General features: G+C 41.2%; 1 protein-coding gene and 1 pseudogene across 5 annotated transcripts in view; one reads left to right on the top strand and one right to left on the bottom strand.

Moving 5' to 3' along the window:
* ARFGEF3 (ARFGEF family member 3) overlaps nt 1-19,081 on the bottom strand; it is a 176,615-nt gene that overhangs the window by 75,606 nt on the left and 81,928 nt on the right. For all 5 annotated transcript variants that reach the window (XM_072825090.1, XM_072825098.1, XM_072825091.1 and 2 more), the window contains 2 exons: nt 15,252-15,356; nt 14,030-14,363 (listed from right to left, as the gene is read on the bottom strand). In XM_072825090.1, the coding sequence (XP_072681191.1) occupies nt 14,030-14,363; nt 15,252-15,356 (439 nt within the window). The remainder of the gene's footprint in view (nt 1-14,029; nt 14,364-15,251; nt 15,357-19,081) is intronic.
* LOC140614749 (ubiquitin-ribosomal protein eS31 fusion protein-like) lies at nt 308-790 on the top strand (annotated as a pseudogene).

Genomic DNA, 19,081 nt, shown 5'->3' with positions numbered 1-19,081 from the left:
ACCGCAATCGGGCAAGAAATAAAAGCATCCAAATTGGAAAGGAAGATGTAAAACTGTCACTATTTGCAGATGGCATGATATTATATATAGAAAACCCTACAGACTCCATAAAAAAAAAAAAAAACTGTTAGAACTAACAACTGAATCCAGTGAAGTTGCAGGATACAAAATCCACATATAGAAATCTGTTGCATGTCTATGTGCAAATAAACTATCAGAAAGAGAAATCAAGAAAATAATCCTATTTACAAAGTATCAGAAATAATAAAATGCCTTCAAATCTGCTATCTGTGGAACTGCCGCCAAGATGCAGATTTTCATGAAAACCCTTGCGGGAAGACTATCACTCTTGAGACTGAGCCCTCAGATACAGTAGAAAATGTAAAGGCCAAGATTCAGATAAGAAAGGAATTCTTTCTCATCAGCAGAGACTGGACTTTGCTGGCAAGCAACTGGAAGATGGGTGTGCTCAGTCTGACTACAACATTCAAAAGGAATCCACTCTTCATGGTGTGTTGAGACTTCGTGGTGGTGCTTAAAAAAAAAAAAAAGAAAAAGGGAAAAAAAAGTCTTATACCACTCCCAAAAGAAGAAGCATCAGAGAAAGAAAGTTAAATTGGCCGTTCTGAAACACTATGAGGTCGATGAGAATGGCAACAGCAGTGGCCGGCGTCGGGAGGACCCTTCAGGTGGATGTGGTGCTGGAGTTCGTGGGGCGAGCCCCTCGGACAGACATTACTGGGGCAAGAGTTGTCTGACCTATGGCTTCAACGAACTGGGAGACAAGTAATTGTATATAGGTTAGTAAAAGACATGAACTAATATTTAAAAAAAAATAACAAAGTGCCTAGGAATAAATTTAACCGAGGAGGTGAAAGATTGGCATACTGAAAACTCCAAGACGTTAATAAAAGAAATTGAAGGGGCGGGGCTAGATGGCAGAGGGGTGGGGTCCCCGAGTCACCTGTCCCCACCAACTTACCTAGATACTTTCAAGTCATCCTGAAAACCAACGAATTCGGCCTGAGATTTAAAGAGGGAACAGCCGGAATGCTACAGAGGGAAGAGTTTGCACTTCTAACAAGGTAGAAAGGCAGAAAAATAAATCAATAAAAAAAAGCATCCAGTGGGGGAGGGGCCCGCGAGGAGCCGGGTTAAGCGGGGCGGCGGGAGCCCCCAGGACAGGAGAGCCCCGTCCCGGAGAAGCAGGAGCTTCACCAATCTTCCCAGACGGAAAGGCGCTTGCAGGGAGCTTGGGCAGGACCCCAGGAGGGGCGGGGACGCCCTCAGGCTCCCAGGGACACTAACAGAGGGGGTGCGCCCCGGGGGAGAGAGCGCCACACCCCGCGGCCGAGCTCCCTAAAGGGCTGCAGCGCGCGCCCGGCGGGGTCTCGGGAGCAGCTCGGGCAGCGGCTCCGCGCGGAGGGGGCTGTGCGCCCCGGGAGCGCAGTTCCAGAGGCGGAGGCCCTGGAACCCCGGGGGACACAGCCCAGGATCCGGCGCTGCATCCAGGCCCCTGCGGACTGGGAGCTACGGTAGTTACTGCGGGAGCTGAATACAGGGCTGGAGAGCTGGCTGCCGCCACTGTTGTTCCTCCTGGTGTCACCCTGTGCCTGGGGGTGGGGGGGGGCGGGGGGGTGCCAGGGAACAGGGGCCTCATGGGGTAAACAGCCCCCACTGAGCCGGGCACCTGGCAGGGGGCGGGGCAGCTCCCCCAGGTGCGCACACCTGAGAGCACAGCAGGCCCCTCCCCCAGAAGACCAGCTGGAAGGACAGGGGAAGAGCAAGTTCTTCACTGAGCAGCGCTAGAAAGCTCCAGGGTAAGTCCAGGTATTTACAGTATATAGAACCAGAGGATACCCCTCCTTGTTTTTTTTTTTTCTTCTTTGTTTCTTTGTTTTTTCCCTTTTTTAAATTTTATCTTCCTTTTTCCAGTACAACTTGTTTTTAGCAACTCTGCACTGAGCAAAATGACTAGAAAGAAGAACTCACCACAAAAGAAAGAATCAGAAATAGTACTCTCTCCCACAGAGTTACAGAATTTGGATTATAATTCGATGTCAGAAAGCCAATTCAGAAGCACAATTATAAAGCTACTGGTGGCTCTGCAAAAAAGCATAAAGGATTCAAGAGACTTCATGACTACAGAATTTAGATCTAATCAGGCCAAAATTAAAAATCAATTAAATGAGAGGCGATCCAAACTGGAGGTTCTAACGACGAGGGTTAATGAGGTAGAAGAACAAGTGAGTGACATAGAAGACAAGTTGATGGCAAGGAAGGAAGCTGAGGAAAAAAGAGAAAGACGATTAAAAGACCATGAGGATAGGTTAAGGGAAATAAATGACAGCCTCAGAAGGAAAAAAATCTACGTTTAATTGGGGTTCCAGAGGGTGCTGAAAGGGACAGAGGACCAGAAAGTGTAATTGAACAAATCATAGCTGAGAACTTCCCTAACTTGGGGAGGGAAACAGGCATTCAGATCCAGGAGATAGACAGATCCCCCCCCCCCAAAATCAATAAAAACCGTTCAACACCCTGACATTTAATAGTGAAACTTGCAAATTTAAAAGATAAAGAGAAGATCCTTACAGCAGCAAGAGACAAGAAATCCCTAACTTATATGGGGAGAAGTATTAGGTTAACAGCAGACCTCTCCACAGAGACCTGGCAGGCCAGAAAGGGCTGGCAGGATGTACTCAGGGTCCTAAATGAGAAGAACCTGCAGCCAACAATACTCTATCCAGCAAGGCTCTCATTCAGAATAGAAGGAGAGATAAAGAGCTTCCAAGATAGGCGGAAACTGAAAGAATATGTGACCACCAAACCAGCTCTGCAAGAAATATTAAGGGGAACCTGTAAAAGAAAGAGGAAGTCCAAAGAAACAATCCACAAAAACAGGGACTGAATAGGTATTATGATGACACTAAAATCATATCTTTCAATAGTAACTCTGAACGCGAATGGGCTTAATGACACCATGGAAAGGCACAGGGTTTCAGACTGAATAAAAAAGCAAGACCCATCTATTTGCTGTCTACAAGAGATTTATTTTAGACCTAAGGACACCTACAACCTGAAAATGAAAGGTTGGAGAACCATTTAAAATTCAAATGGTCCTCAAAAGAAAGCAGGGGTAGCCATCCTCATATCAGATAAAGTTTATCCCAAAGACTGTAGTAAGAGATGAAGAGGGACACTATATCATACTAAAGGATCTATCCAACAAGAGGACCTAACAATCATGAATATTTATGCCCCGAATGTGGGACCTGCCAAGTATATCAATCAATTAATAACCAAAGTTAAGACATACTTAGATAATAATACACTTATACTGGGAGACTTCAACACAGCACTTTCTGTAAATGACAGATATTCTAAGCACAACATCTCTAAAGAAACAAGAGCTTTAAATGATACACTGGACCAGATGGATTTCATAGATATTTACAGAACTTAACATCCAAACGCAACTGAATACACATTCTTTCAAGTGCACATGGAACTTTCTCCAGAATAGACCACATACTGGGTCACAAATCAGGTCTTAACCGATACCAAAATATTGGGATTGTCCCCTGCATATTTTCAGACCATAATGCTTTGAAACTAGAACTAAATCACAAGAAGAAACTTGGAAGAAATTCAAACATGTGGAGGTTAAAGACAATCCTGCTAAAAGATGAAAGGGTCAACCAGGAAATTAGGAAAGAATTAAAAAGATTCACGGAGGGGATCCCTGGGTGGCACAGCAGTTTAGTGCCTGCCTTTGGCCCAGGACGCAATCCTGGAGACCAGGGATCGAATCCCACGTCGGGCTCCCGATGCATGGAGCCTGCTTCTCCCTCTGCCTGTGTCTCTGCCTCTCTCTCTCTCTGACTATCATAAATTTAAATAAATAAATAAATAAATAAATAAATAAATAAATAAATAAATAAATAAAAAAGATTCATGGAAACTAATGAGAATGAAGATACAACTGTTCAAAATCTTTTGGATACAGCAAAAGCAATCCTGAGAGGGAAATACATCACAATACAGGCAGCCCTCAAGAGTACAAAAGCTAACCTTGCACTTAAAGGAACTGGAGAAAGAACAGCAAATAAAACCAGAAGAGAAGTTAATAAAGATTCGAGCAGAACTCAATGAAATAGAGACCAGAAGAACTGTGGAACAGATCAACAAAACCAGGAGTTGTTTCTTTGAAAGAATTAATGAAATAGATAAACCATTAGCCAGCCTTATTAAAAATAAAAGAGAAAAGACACTAATAAAATCATGAATGAAAAAGGAGAGATCACCACCAATACCAAGGAAATACAAACGATTTTATTTTTTTTATTTTTATTTTTTTTAAGATTTTATTTATTTATTCATGAGAATACACAGAGAGGCGAGAGAGAGGCAGAGACACAGGCAGAGGGAGAAGCAGGCTCCATGCAGGGAGCCTGACGTGGGACTCGATCCCGGGTCTTCCGGGATCACACCCTGGACTGAAGGCGGCACTAAACCGCTGAGGCACCCGGGCTGCCCTACAAACGATTTTAAAAACATATTATGAGCAGCTATACACCAATAAATTAGGCAATCTAGAAGAAATGGATGCATTTCTGGGAAATCACAAACTACCAAAACTGGAACAGGAAGAAACAGAAAACCTGAACAGGCTGATAACCAGGGAGGAAATTGAAGCAGTCATCAAAAACCTCCCAAGACACAAAAGTTCAGGGCCAGATGGCTTCCCAGGAGAATTCTATCAAACGTTTAAAGAAGAAACAATACTTATTCTACTAAAGCTGTTCCGAAGATAGAAAGAAATAGAATACTTCCAAACTCGTTCTATGAGGCCAGCATCATCTTAATTCTAAAACCAGACAAAGACTTCGCCAAAAAGGAGAATTATAGACCAATATCCCTGATGAACACAGATGCAAAAATTCTCAACAAGATACTAGCCAATAGAATCCAACAGTACATTAAGAAGATTATTCACCCCCACCCCCCAAAAAAAAGATTATTCACCATGACAAAGTGGGATTTATCCCTGGGATGCAAGGCTGGTTCAACACTTGTAAAGCAATCAATGTGATAGATCATATCAACAAGAGAAAAAACAAGAACCATATGATTCTCTCAATAGATGCAGAGAAAGCATTTGGCAAAATACAGCATCCATTCCTGATCAAAACTCTTCAGAGTGTATGGATAGAGGGAACATTCCTCAGCATCTTAAAAGCCATTTATGAAAAGCCCACAGCAAATATCATTCTCAATGGGTAAATACTGGGAGCCTTTCCTTTAAGATCAGGAACATGACAGGGATGTCCATTCTCACCACTGCTATTCAACATAGTACTAGAAGTCCTAGCCTCAGCAATCAGGCAACAAAAAGAAATAAAAGGCATTCAAATTGGCAAAGAAGAAGTCAAACTCTCCCTCTTTGCAGATGACATGATACTCTACATAGAAAACCCAAAAGATTCCACCCCAAGATTGCTAGAACTCATACAGCAATCCAGCAGTGTGGCAGGATACAAAATCAATACCCAGAAATCAGTGGCATTTCTATACACTAATGATAAGACTGAAGAAAGAGAAATTAAGGAATCAATCCCATTTACAACTGCTCTCAAAAGCGTAAGATACCTAGGAATAAATCTAACCAAAGAGGTAAAGATCTATACCCTAAAAACTACAGAACACTTCTGAAAGAAGTTGAGGAAGACACAAAGAGATGGAAAAATATTCCATGCTCATGGATTCCATGCTCATAATATTGTGAAAATGTCAATGCTACATTTAATGCAATCCCTATCAAAATACCATAGACTTTCTTCAGAGACTTGGAACAAATCATCTTTAAGATTTGTGTGGAATCAGAAAAGACCCCGAATAACCAGGGGAATATTAAAAAAGAAAACCAGAGCTGGGGGCATCACAATGACAGATTTCAGGTTGTACTACAAAGCTGTGGTCATCAAGACAGTGTGGTACTGGCACAAAAACAGACACATAGATCAATGCAACAGAAGCGAGAATCCAGAAATGGGCCCTCGACTCTATAGTCAACTAATAGTCAACAAAGTAGGAAAGACTATCCACTGGAAAAAGGACAGTCTCTTCAATAAATGGTGCTGGGAAAATTGGACAGCCATGTGCAGAAGAATGAAACTAGACCATTCACAAAGATAAACTCCAAATGGATGAAAGTTCTAAATGTGAGACAAGAATCTATCAAAATCCTAGAGAAGAACACAGGCAACATCCTTTTTGAATTTGGCCACAGCAACTTCTTGCAAGATATATCTATGAAAGCAAGGGAAACAAAAGCAAAAATGAATTATTGGGACTTAATCAAGATAAAAAGCTTCTGCACAGCAAAGGAAACAGTCAACAAAACTAAAAGACAACCTACAGAATGGGAGAAGATATTTGCAAATGACGTATCAGATAAAGGGCTAGTTTCCAAGATCCATAAAGAACTTATTAAACTCAACAGCAAAGAAACAAACAATCCAATCATGAAATGGGCAAAAGACATGAACAGAAATTTCACAGAGGAAGACATAGACATGGCCAACAAGCACATGAGAAAATGCTCCACATCACTAGCCATCAGGGAAATAAAAATCAAAACCACAATGAGACACCAATGAGAATGGCGAAAATTAGCAAGACAGGAGACAACAAATGTTGGAGAGGATGTGGAGAAAGGGGAGCCCTCTTGCACTGTTGGTGGGAATGTGAACTGGTGCAGCCACTCTGGAAATCTGTGTGGAGGTTCCTCAAAGACTTAAAAATAGAACTGCCCTACGAGCCAGCAATTGCACTGCTGGGGATTTACCCCAAAGATACAGATGCAGTGAAACGGCAGGACACCTGCACCCCCAATGTTTATAGCAGCAATGTCCACAATAGCCAAACTGTCGAAGGAGACTTGGTGTCCATCGAAAGATGAATGGATAAAAAAGATGTGGTTTATGTATACAAAGGAATATTACTCAGCCATTAGTAAATACCCACCATTTGCTTCAACGTGGATGGAAGGAGGGTATTTTGCTGAATGAAGTAAGTCAATCGGAGAAGGAAAAACATTATATAGTCTCATTCATTTGGGGAATATAAAAAATAGTGAGAGGGAATAAAGGGGAAAGGAGAGAAAATGAGTGGGAAATATCAGTGAGGGAGACAGAACATGGGAGACTCCTAACTCTGAGAAACAAACAAGGTGTAGTGGAAGGGTAGTTGGGTGGGGGGATGGGGTGACTGGATGACGGGCCCTGAGGGGGGCACTTGACAGGATGAGCACTGGGTGATATGCTATATGTTGGCGAATTGAACTCCAATAAAAGATAATTTAAAAAAAAGAAATTGAAGATGACACAAATAAGTAGAAAGATACTCTGTACTCATGGATTGGAAGAATTAATATTTTTAAAATGTCCATACTACCCAAACCAACTATAGATTCCATGCAATCTCTATCAAATTTTCCATGTATTTTTCACAGAAATTGAACAAACAATCCTGAAATTTGTATGGAACTTTAAAAGACCTGGAATAGCTGAAGCAATTTTGAGAAAGACGAACAAAGCAAGCGGCATCAGACAACCTGATTTAAAACTGTATTACAAAGATATAGTAATTGAAACAATATGGTACTAACATAAAAACATAGATCAAAAAGTACAGAATAAAGAGCCTAGAAATAAACCAATACATATAGGTCAATTTACAATAAAGGAAGCAGGAATATACACTAGGGAAAGGACAGTCCTTTCAACAAATGGTGCTCAAAAAATTCGACAGCCTCAAGCAAAATAATGAAAATGGATACCTATTTTATATCATCCACAAAAAATTAACTCAAGATCGATTGAAGACTTGAAAACACAGGCAGTAAGCTCTTGGACAGGAGTATTGGAGAGGATTTTTTAAATCTGACACCAAAAGCAAAAATAATCATGTGGGACTACATCAAACTAAAAAGTTTCTGCACAGCAAAGGAACCACTGAAAAAAAAAAAAAGTCACCTACTAAAAGTGTTTGCAAGTCATATATCTGATAAGGGATTACTATCCAAAATACATAAAGAACTCATACAACTCAATAAAAAAACAAAAACCACAAATAATCCAATTTAAAAAATATTCAGGGGAACTGAATAGACATTTTTCAAAGATGGCATATAGATTTCCAACAGACACATGAAAAGATGTTCAACTTTAATACCATCCAGGAGATGCAAATCAAAACCACAATGAGACATCACCTCACACCTGCTGGAATAACTATTTTCAAAAGACTAGAAAAAAACAAGTTTTGGCAAGGATGTGGAGAAAAAAAGACCATTGTGCACAGTTGGTAGGAATGTAAATTGGTGCAGCCACTCTGGAACAGTACGGAGGCTCCTCAAAAAATTAAAAACAGACTGCCATATGATCCATCAATTCTACTTCTGGGTATTAATCTGAAGAAAATGAGAACCCTAAGTCAAAATGATACATGAACCCCATGTTCATTGCAGCATTATTTACAATAGCTAAAATATGGAAACAACCTGTCTCTTCATGGATAAATGTATAAAGAAGATGTGGTGTGTGTGTGTGTGTGTGTGTGTGTGTGTGTGTATACATACATACAGTGGAATATTACTTATCTATAAAAAAGAATGAAATCTTGCCATTTGTGACAACATGGATGAACCTAGAGGGTATTATGCTAAGTGAAATTAGAGAAAGACAAGTACTATATGATCTCTCTTATAGGTGGAATCTAAAAAAAAGACAGCAAAAAACAAACAAACAAACAAACAAACAAGAACAAGCTCATAGTTACAGAAAATGATTTGGTGGTTGCCATAGGTGAGGGGTGGGAGGACGGAAAAAAATGAAGGTAAAACTTTAAAAATTAAAAAAATCATGTGTTGAGAAGTATTCTCTTTCTATACTCTGGAAATATTCATGTATTATTAGAATTATCCATTCCTTAAATGTTGGTATAATTTGTTTTTAAAGTTGTATGGGGCCAGTGTTTTTTTTAATGGAAAGATTTTTTTTAAACTACTGATTCAATTTCTTTAAAGATTCTAGAACTATGTAGGTCCTCAATTTCTTCTTGAGCCAGCTTGTTAAAGGCTGTGTTATTTCCCAGGGATTTATCTATTTTATCTAAGTTTTCAAATTTACTGACTCAGTGGCCTTAATACCTTTTTAAAATTTCTTTAGTGTTTATAACATCTATAGTTACATGCATGTTTGCATTCTTATTTCTATTTACTTGTTTTTACCTATTATGGATTTGTTTTATTGCTTTTATCAAGAGTTAAATTTCCTTAGGCTTTTCAGAGCCCTGGTACTTTTCAATTTATTGATTCACTATATTTGCTTTTTATCATATTACTTTCTGCTTCCATTCCTATTTTTCCTCCTTTCATTAAATCTAATTTGTTCTCCTTTTCCCAGCTACCTACCTTGGAGAATTGGAATCTTAGTTTTAGGCTTCCAATCTTTTAAATATAATCATTTTAAGCTATAAATACCCTTCTACATACTGCTTTGGCTACATCTTACAAGTTTTCATGTATAGAATTTTCATGACTGTTTAATTCTGTTTAATTTTTGTCTCCATGTGGTAGAGATCTTTACAGAACACTTCAATTTGAGGCTAATAAATTCAGGAAAAGATTGGGTTAAGTATATTAGAGCAGCCTTCTTATCACTATGCCTGGTTTTTTTTTTTTTTAAGATTTTATTTACTTATTCATGACAGACACAGAGAGAGAGGTAGAGACATAGGCAGAAGGAGAAACAGGCTTCCTGCGGGGAGCCCATTGGGGGACTTGATCCCAGGATCATGACCTGAGCTGAAGGCAAACGCTCAAACACTGAGGCACCCAGGTGCCTCTGTCCATTATTTTCAAAGTAATATATACCCATAGAAAAAGGTATGTTAACTAGAAAAAGTTACATCTTAAGGGGCACTCTTCTTTCCTTCCCTCCTGCCACATTTCTTTTGTACCCCAGAAATTGGGAACTTCTACTCTCTTGGAGGTATAGCAATGAAGTTTCCACTTTTCTCTCCATTTTTTATTTTTTTGACATTGAAAGAGTCAAGTTCCTTCTCTCCACTCTTTCCCTTTCCCCCCTTCTCCCGCCCCTGGCCTCCTCTTCCCTCTCCTCCCCCCACCCTCTATCTTGCCACCAGCCTGCCCTGCATCCAAGCTAAGTGGCTGGGCCTTAGTGCCTCTAGCTGTCCCATCTCTTGCTAGAAGGGCAGGTGCATTTCAGAGGGATAGCTGGGGGAGAATCTTACTTTGTCTTGGGATCTCATTACATTCTCGAATCTAACTATACCAGTAGTAAATCAGATGACATATTTGAATTCCCACATTAATCTTGGGTTTATTTCTCAGTTGTTTCCAAATCTGGAAGGAAAGGACATGAGTGATCACGCTTCTAAAGAACGCTGAACAACTACTTGAAGAATGGCAAGACACGTCGAATCTCAGCTTCTCCCAGTGGGAATGAGGGATGTGCTGTCAGGGGCTGGGGTGTCATGGTCTGATTAAAGACTAGGGAACTCCTTCTGAAGCTGAACCATGGGAGAGAAGAAAGGAAGCAAGGTGAACTTTTGATTACTGCTCATATTTTGGGAAAGCGGAAACAGAAAAGAGAATGTCATTTGAAAAACAAAATGTTGTCCTGTCTCTCTTTGATTAACAGGCACACAGCACGCATGGGAGAGTGACAAATCACAAAGAGAACAAGGAAATAACACATCATGCGTTCCAACTGTGAAAGGCTAAACAAATATCCTCGGTGCCCAGTGGTTTTCTTTGTGTGCGTAGACGGCACATTCTGGTTTCCAGGTTACCAAGCTTCTCAATTTACTGGTTGTCATAGTGAGTGGAGTAACCTGGCCCACATCAGTCTTCTGGACTCCATGGGGCAGCATCACCTGCAAATGCTACTCATATGCTGGTGTCTAATTGCAGCCTTGCCCTGTAAAATAATTTTGGGAAGCTAGAAAAATCTATGAAAAAGGGGAAAACATAACAAATTTCCTACACAGTGCTAAATAAGTTATAATTTAAAATACATTTAGACACCTATGTGCCCCATATGCAATGTATTTACTCAGTATGCAGCTATTTTTTTTAAAGATTTATTTATTCATGAGAGAGACAGAGACATAGGCAGAAGGAGAAGCAGGCTCCTTGCAGAAAGCTTGATGCGGGACTTGATCCCCAGATCCTGGCATGAGGCCCTGAGCTGAAGGCAGGCCACTGAGACACCCAGGAGTCCCAGCATGCAGGTATTGAGTAGATCTACCATGGGCAGCCACAACCTCAGTGCTGGTCAACTCGGAGTAAGAAAGAAAGGTTGCTGCTGCTCACAGAACACCCTGTTTGCAGATATTCTGTCTTCAAGTCCATCTCCCATTCAGTCAAAATTCATTGAGCACGTATTCTAATTCAAGCACTGCAGTGTTAGATACTGGGGTGGGAAGGGGGTGGGACAAACAAAATCAATATAAAAAAATCTGAGGAGACAAGAAGTTTGTACCAAGTAGTACTGTGAAACAATCAGTGAGGTGGGACATATAATTAATTGCTAAATGATGGAATTTAAAGAGCAAAACTGGTGGTTGGAAGAAGCAGAACTTATAAAGGAGGAGGATATTGCCAGCAGACATAGCTGTCCTCAGAACATCTGGGTTCACCTGGTAGCCCTGCTACTCACAAGGACTTTGGGCAAATAACTTCTCATGGAGCCTCAGCTTCCTCGTCTAGAAACTGGGCATGATATCATCTTACTAAGAGAGTTTGTAAATAAATTAACATGAAGTGCAAGCTCTGTCTAGCATATCATCATCAAATGCTTGACCCTGCTAAGTGGAATTGCCCATGGGGATAGGGGAGGAGTCTGGAAAGAGGCAGGAAAGTAGGAGCTGAATGGAGCAGAGTCAGTCAGATGGAATGAGGATGATCCTGGGAAATGAGAATGATGAGAGAAGGATCTAGAAACTGGGCAGCATAATTCAGACTTGATGAAAGAGGCAACAAGAGCTAGTAGAGCCTGAAAAAAACTGTTAACAGTGATGATTTATAAGCCTAAATTCAGAAAGTCAAAAGGAAGAAAATAGACGGCAAATAGACAAAGAGCTGAGCCAGAATGGGTGCACTACTCTGGGTAGCAGGTCATGAGGACCAGCTATTTTCAGCCTCCACATATTTTATCCTTTCCTTCGGATAGCAATAATCATGCCAAATATTTGTCTAGCACTTTATACATATGGTGTATTTATACAACTTTATTGCATTTTGAACCTTTGAAATACTACTAGTTTGTACAGATGAAAAATTATAAGTTCAGAATTAAATGATTTAGCTACTACAACCTTGCTGGGGAGTGGTAGACAGAGGATCCGAACTCTGACTCTGAAGAGGGTAGCTGAGCCAGCATGGAAAGGGGCTCCTAGAATCATCTGCATTGCAATATCCAAGTTAAGTACAGTAGTAAATGTGTTGTAGGAAAAAGTGATGGGTTTCAGGATAGATGGACCAGGGTTCACACTCTTTCTCTTTTTCTGTGACCTTGGGCAAATCATATGACCCTTTGGAACCTTAGTTTCTTTGTGGGAAAGAAAATTCCTTTTTCCTGGTGTCAGATCTCTATGGGGAGAAACAGCCAGTGGAATAGAGTTCTGGACCTTTCTCCTCTCTTTCTCTCCCTTCCTTCTGATGTGGGGTGGTGGTGTGTGTCTCATCTGACTGGTAGATTTAGAAGGATCTGAGCATGTGTAGCCAGTCCCTTCCTCTTTCTTCTCCTTGAAGATCTGCCTATTCAGAGAAAGCCCATCTTGCTTCCCAGTTATATGCTTAACAAGGGTAGAGCCAAGAGAGGGTCACAGCTATCTGAGTGGTGACAAACTAGTCTAGTCTCGCTTGCCTCCAAAGTTGTATTGGGTTCACCAACCTAGGAGCAACCGGTTATTAAAGCCTACCCTACCCTTTCCTCATTGCCTGAAGCTGCCATGGGGAAAAAATAGTAGTCTTCACTGGTACAAATTGAAATACAACATCAAAGAGCTATTAAAACTATTAAAGATAATATATGTGAAGTGCTGGGCATATAGAAGGTAAGAAAAAAGAAGGTTATTATTGTGTACTCATAGATTTTCTTAACCAGCAATTAAATATGGATCACTCCTTCATTTCTAGAAATGTTGAGTCAGAACTTGCCATTGTTCATTACAGTCAAATCTTACTAAAAGAATAAGAAGAGGCATTTCAAATTAAGCTTCTGAAAAACCGATGAGTAGCAAATACTACTTAAACGAATCATCAACAAGGGAATTTTGTTACTCTGGGTTTGTTATTGTTTGAGCATAGGTACCAAAAACAAAGGCAACTTCACAAATACAAAAATGTTGATCCACTTTTTTTTCTGGTTATTTGAAAGAAAGCAGAGAAATTCTTACCTGAAGTACCTCCTCAAAACCATGAAAGAGCACACTAGGATAGCTGTGATAAGCTGGGAAACTACTTTCTCACAGGGGTCATGATGTTTGGGATATGAGGGCCTAAGAATGGATGGGGCAAAGGGAATTCTTGTACCAGTCAGAGATTAGTCATGATTTTTTTTTTTTATTGGACGATGTACAACCTGAGTATGGAATCACTCTGAAATCCAATTTTGGCAAAGGGGAGTAAACACAATATCTGCATAAACAGTACCTAAGGGAACAGAAGGAAATCAGACTGGGGCCCGGTCCGATGCCTGCAGCTTAAGTTATCAATGACTTTGCATCAGTGAATACCAATCAACTTCTCCTCACCGAGGCTCCCAACACATCCCAGCCCTAAAGATACTGCCAGTTACTGGATACCATGTGGTAGCAAACAAGTTTCGGCAAGCGATTGGCGGAATTTTCTGAGTGCTTCCTGTAGGCAAGACACCGTGTTTGGATACGACCCCCCACCTCCTGGCAGGCACACTGGCATTCCTTAGCGCCCCCTTACCTCCTTCATGATTTTGATGGCTTCCACCCGGTGCTGGGGTGGGGGATAAAGCAGCACTCGGTGGTAGAGGGACTGAAGCACGGGCTTCATGGAGTCCACTGACCCTACCAGCCGGACCAGCTCGGCCGCGATGTAATAAATGGTCCGAGCCACAGGCCCGCTCAGAGCTGGCGCAGTGGAGGAGCAGCCCGACCCCCGGCCATGGTCAGAAACTCCTGGAGATGCAGAGTCGGACTCGATGCCAGAACCAGTGCTGCTGCTGTGAGCAGAGGTGATGCTTTTATCATGAATTGGATTCCCCAGGATCACGATGAGAGCTGGGCACAGGTTTTTCCTGGGAAGACACAGGAGAAAAAAAATATCTGCTACAAGTCAAAGTGATAAAATGTGAATACAATCCTGAGGGTAAATATCAGATGCCACAAAAATGACTAATAAGAGTTGGGTTCTTTACTGCTCCTCCTTTTGGCTCCATCCTTCCCTCAGGTTTCCATGTCTCTTCATCACTCCTGCATATATGAACAGAATACTTTTTCTCATAACACAAGGCAGAATTAACTAAAATATCAAGACAAGTATTCAGAAACCATCTTATATAAAGAAACAGACTCACAGTGATAAATGGCTTAGTTAGAAAGTTTCATTCTACTATAAGTAACTAAATTATTTCTACTTCTAATTTGAGAAGTTAATTTAAAATTCTGACACACACACTGTCACATATCATTGGACTTCCTCCCTGTCAAAAAGCCCAGGAACCCAGAGCAACTAGCTGGCTGCCTGCGGGCCCTGTCACTTGTGTGAATCTCTGGCTATGATTAAGCGACTAGTCTTCAGGTTGAGATGGAGAAAGTATCAGGGAAGAGCTAAGAATAACACTTACTAGCTTTTGCCCCCTGTGCAACTTTCTGGTGTCTTTGTACACTTTTGAGATAAATGAATAACCTAGAAATAATCTTTCCCTTCCTGAGTCTCATGATCCTATGGTGTCAACAAAATGCAAGAGGGCCTCTGAGGCCTACTTTGTTAAGATAATCACAAACCTCTCTGTATTCTGATCTAGTGCATGCAAGCAAAGCAATCTCCCTGCTTTCTCTCTAAAGCATTCGTGCACAAATGGGGTGACTGGTAGGCTGCAGATGCCACGGGAAGGGACCTACATGTAGAGCTGGAAGGGGAGAAGCCTCGGGTTGGTGTGGGGGGGCATTAGGGGGTTGCTTACCAGATCAGGTCTGTGAAGCCTCTGTGCAGATGCATGGAGGAGGAGGAACTGCTGAGCACAGACAGGACGCACTCCAAGTATAGGAGCTGCAACTGCTGTTGGTCACTGCAGAACAAAACCAACACATAGACTCATGCAAAGTGAAGGCAAAATGAAAGAGTTGGTATGTGGGAAACACTTGGAAGAATGTTAGGCATTAGAGAGGTGTTAATCTGGGAGGAGGGACAGTTAGCATAACGAGTTGAGTTGCATCCCTGAAAATTCCTCTGTTGAAGACCGAACCCCTGGTATCTCAGAACATGCCCTTACTGGAGACAGGGTCTTTTACCCAGGTCATCAAGTTAAAGTCAGGTCACGTGGGTAAGTCTGATGGCCACATAAAATGGGAAAAATTGGAAACAGAGACATGCACAGAGGAAAGACAATGGAAATGACATAAGGAGAAGATGGCCATCTACAAGTCAAGGAGAGCGGCAAGGAATGTATCCTGCCCTGTAGCCCTGAGAAGGAATCAGCTCTTCTGACATCCTGATCTTGGACTTCCAGGCTCCAGAACTGGGAGGCAAGACATTTCTATTCTATAAGCCACCCAGTCTGTGGTACTTTGTTATGGCAGCCCTAGTACACTAATATAGTTTGGGTGATTAAAAAAAATATTAATAGACGTTGCTTTTTGGAACAGTTTTAGATTTATAGAAAAACTGAATATGGAACAGAGTTACTGTGTTCTACTCGCCTCTGCACATGGTTTATCCTGTTATCAACACCTTATATTAGTACGGCACATTTGCTACCATTACAGAACAAATACTGATTTATCATTACCAATTAAATGCCACAGTTTATTCCAGAAAGCTTTTCTTGTGTTCAACTGTCAAAACCTTTCAAAAGACCATTAATTACATTATCTTTTAAATGGTCAACACTTTACTAAATTGCATTTGAATTTCTTTTTTGAAGGCAACATGGTTGTCCAATGAACACATTATTTTTCTCAGAGTTATTATTATGAGATTAATCCATAGAGACAGATGTGAAAACAAGAGTTTTCTGGGGTGCACGTTCTTATACCCAGACTAAGTTTTCTGCCTAACACATCAGGAAATACTAAACTCCAGGTGGGTGTTAAGTGACCGACAGTAATAAGGAAGAATTTAATGTTCAAGCACTCATTTATACAAATATGTAATAAATACTTTTAAGAGAATTCACTGAGAAATCCTGTGTGGAATGGAATGTTCCAAAAAAGGAGGAACTTGCTTTGAAAAATCATTTTTGGTTGTGTCTCTTTTCTCCTAAGTAAATGCCAATAGGAAGTTTAATGCCCTTAACAGTTCAAATAACTCCCAGGAGAAGGAGAATGGACAGTAGAAACTTGAGGAGACAGGAAGGAAGAACGAGAAAAGTTAACTCCAGGCTGTCCCAAGGTGCAGAAGGCTGCACACGTACAACTGCCAAACAGAGAAAGGTTGCATGAATGCAAGATGAAGGATGGCAAGATGGGGGGCTGCGGGTCCCTTGTTTAAGTGCCATGCCATGTTAGATTCCTTGGCAATAGGTCTCTATAAAATTGACATCAAGTTCTAAAACTAGTTGGCAGGCTACAGCCCAGAGGCCAAATCCTGCCTGTGGCCCCATGAACTAAAAACAGTGTTTGCATTTTTAAATGGTTGTAAACCAATAACAGAAATGGACAGGGAACAGAGGCAGTGTGCAGCCTTTTACAGAAAAAGTTTGCTAACTCATACTCTAAGATGGTCTTCCTTGCCCAAAGAGAACTGTACAATGATTCAAATAATGCCATTATTCTGAAAAAGAGAATGCTGCCTATATTTGGATATACTCTACTGCACCCACTGAGGTGGGGAGGAAGAGGTAGGTCAAGGCTAAGTTTCCACAAAAATTATCACTATTTGCCAAGAGGAAGGTGGTGGTTGGATGAAGAATAAGAAAGGTAAGACATACTTAGCCATTCTGGGCCAGGTAAAGACTTTATGTTTTGATACTCCTACCCACAAGCTTCCCTACACTTTTGAGCAAGGCATTGTTTCTGACCAGAAACAGCACAGTCTTTATTCTTCAGAGATTAGAGAAACAAGGAAGCAGGTAGGTAAAGGATTGTGTAGTAACTGGTACAAATAAATAATTTAACACAAGGTTTGATGAGAGCATATGGAAGTAGCATCTAATCCTTAGAAAGACCCAGAAAGAATTTCTAAAAGAAAAGGCATCTGCACGGAGACCTAAAGTGGGAGACTTGCATGGCAGTGTTGGGGAGAGGGTGGTGGTGGTCTGTGGTTGGAGCAGAGTGTGAGGATACCATCAACAAGAGGTGGAACCAGGGGCCAGATTAGGAAGGGTCTTGGAGGACTTGTCTGAACTCTATTCTGCAGGTAAGAGAATGTCAGGACCAAATTCTTGTTCTAGAATAATCATTCTGGAGGCTGTAGAAATGATTGGAGAAGGCAAAACAGAAGGGTCATATCACCAATAAGCCACGTTTTGAAAAAGTTCTGAAAGGACCCTCTCTGTTATCTCACTGGACTCATTATTAAGAAAAATAATTATTAAATGCCTCAGTTCAAAAATATATACCTTTCAAACTGTCAGTCTAGCACCAGAAAATGAGAACTTTAAACAATAAAGATTCTTAATTTCTGAAACCAGAAATACACCCACAGAAAAGTTCTGAGCAGTCAAGGTTTCTACAAGTATCTGCAGAGTGTGCCACAGCAATATTGCAACCCCAAGCCATCGGACCTGATTTCAGAGAGGATGCATTGCCAAGATCACGGGCCTGAGAGTCTCCTTGGAGACCAAAGGCAGTAGCTTTTCTGTGGGCTGCAGCGGTCTGGAAAAATGGGTGCTCATGGCCTTGCACGAGTTGTCATTTAAAGGAGCGTTTGAAATGTAAGCAACTTCCACACATGCCCCTCACTAGATACATATATGCACATGCACCATGTGTGTGGTTCTTATTTGTCTGACTGTAGACAAACAAATACATGAAAAGCACAGAGTAGAAAGAAGTCAAGAAACCAGCCAACTTCTTCAAAACACATGAGGAAAAAAAATCTGCCTACTTAGGAGGATTGTGGTCCCCTTGGCCTGGTCTTCCACTTGAGCATTTCATGGTTGGTAGGTTGAGTAAGCTGCTGGGTTCATTCTCTGCTCATCTCTGAGCTCAAGATCCATGGAGAAGAACTGCTGTGAGTGGACCAGCGGGCGGGGAAGGCTAAGCAGCTCTCATACTGGCAAGGTGACTGACTGCAAGGGTATTTGACAGCACATTCTGGATTTCTGGAGTTCCTGGAATTCTGTTTAATTATGGATCATTTTGACCTTATCTCTCTTTGAGACAATTGAAATTTAGGTAGAAAAGGAGAGAGGGGTTAAGTAATTGTGAGAGAAGTGGAATGAAACTAAAAACATGATGTGAACACCTGGCCTTGCCTCATTGCTGCTGAGAATGCTTTGGTGTACACTTCTCTCTGCCATTCAGCACTGGGAGGAGAGGGCAGTGGGGAGAGGCTTATAGGAGACCAATAGGCAGAGAATGAATGAATAGCTTTCTGAGCCCAATTAGCCTTCCAAAAACCACTGGATTTAAAAAGCATCATGTTCTATTAATAACACATCTCTAAGGCATGTGAGTTATTCTGCATACCTGGATGCACTCTGTGAATCCTTCCCAGAGACTGAATATATCATGAATACACACCTTTACGGAGCAAAAGCCCTATGAGGTATGTGGACACTGATTTTTGGAAATGACCACTGAAGGAAAGTACTGACCATAGTGTGACTTCAGAGGAAGAAGATATTTAGAA

Source organism: Canis lupus, chromosome 1 (assembly GCF_048164855.1).
Source record: "Canis lupus baileyi chromosome 1, mCanLup2.hap1, whole genome shotgun sequence".
NCBI lineage: Eukaryota > Metazoa > Chordata > Mammalia > Carnivora > Canidae > Canis > Canis lupus.
Note: the sequence above shows the minus strand (reverse complement) of the source record. Positions and strands in the feature narration are given on the sequence as shown.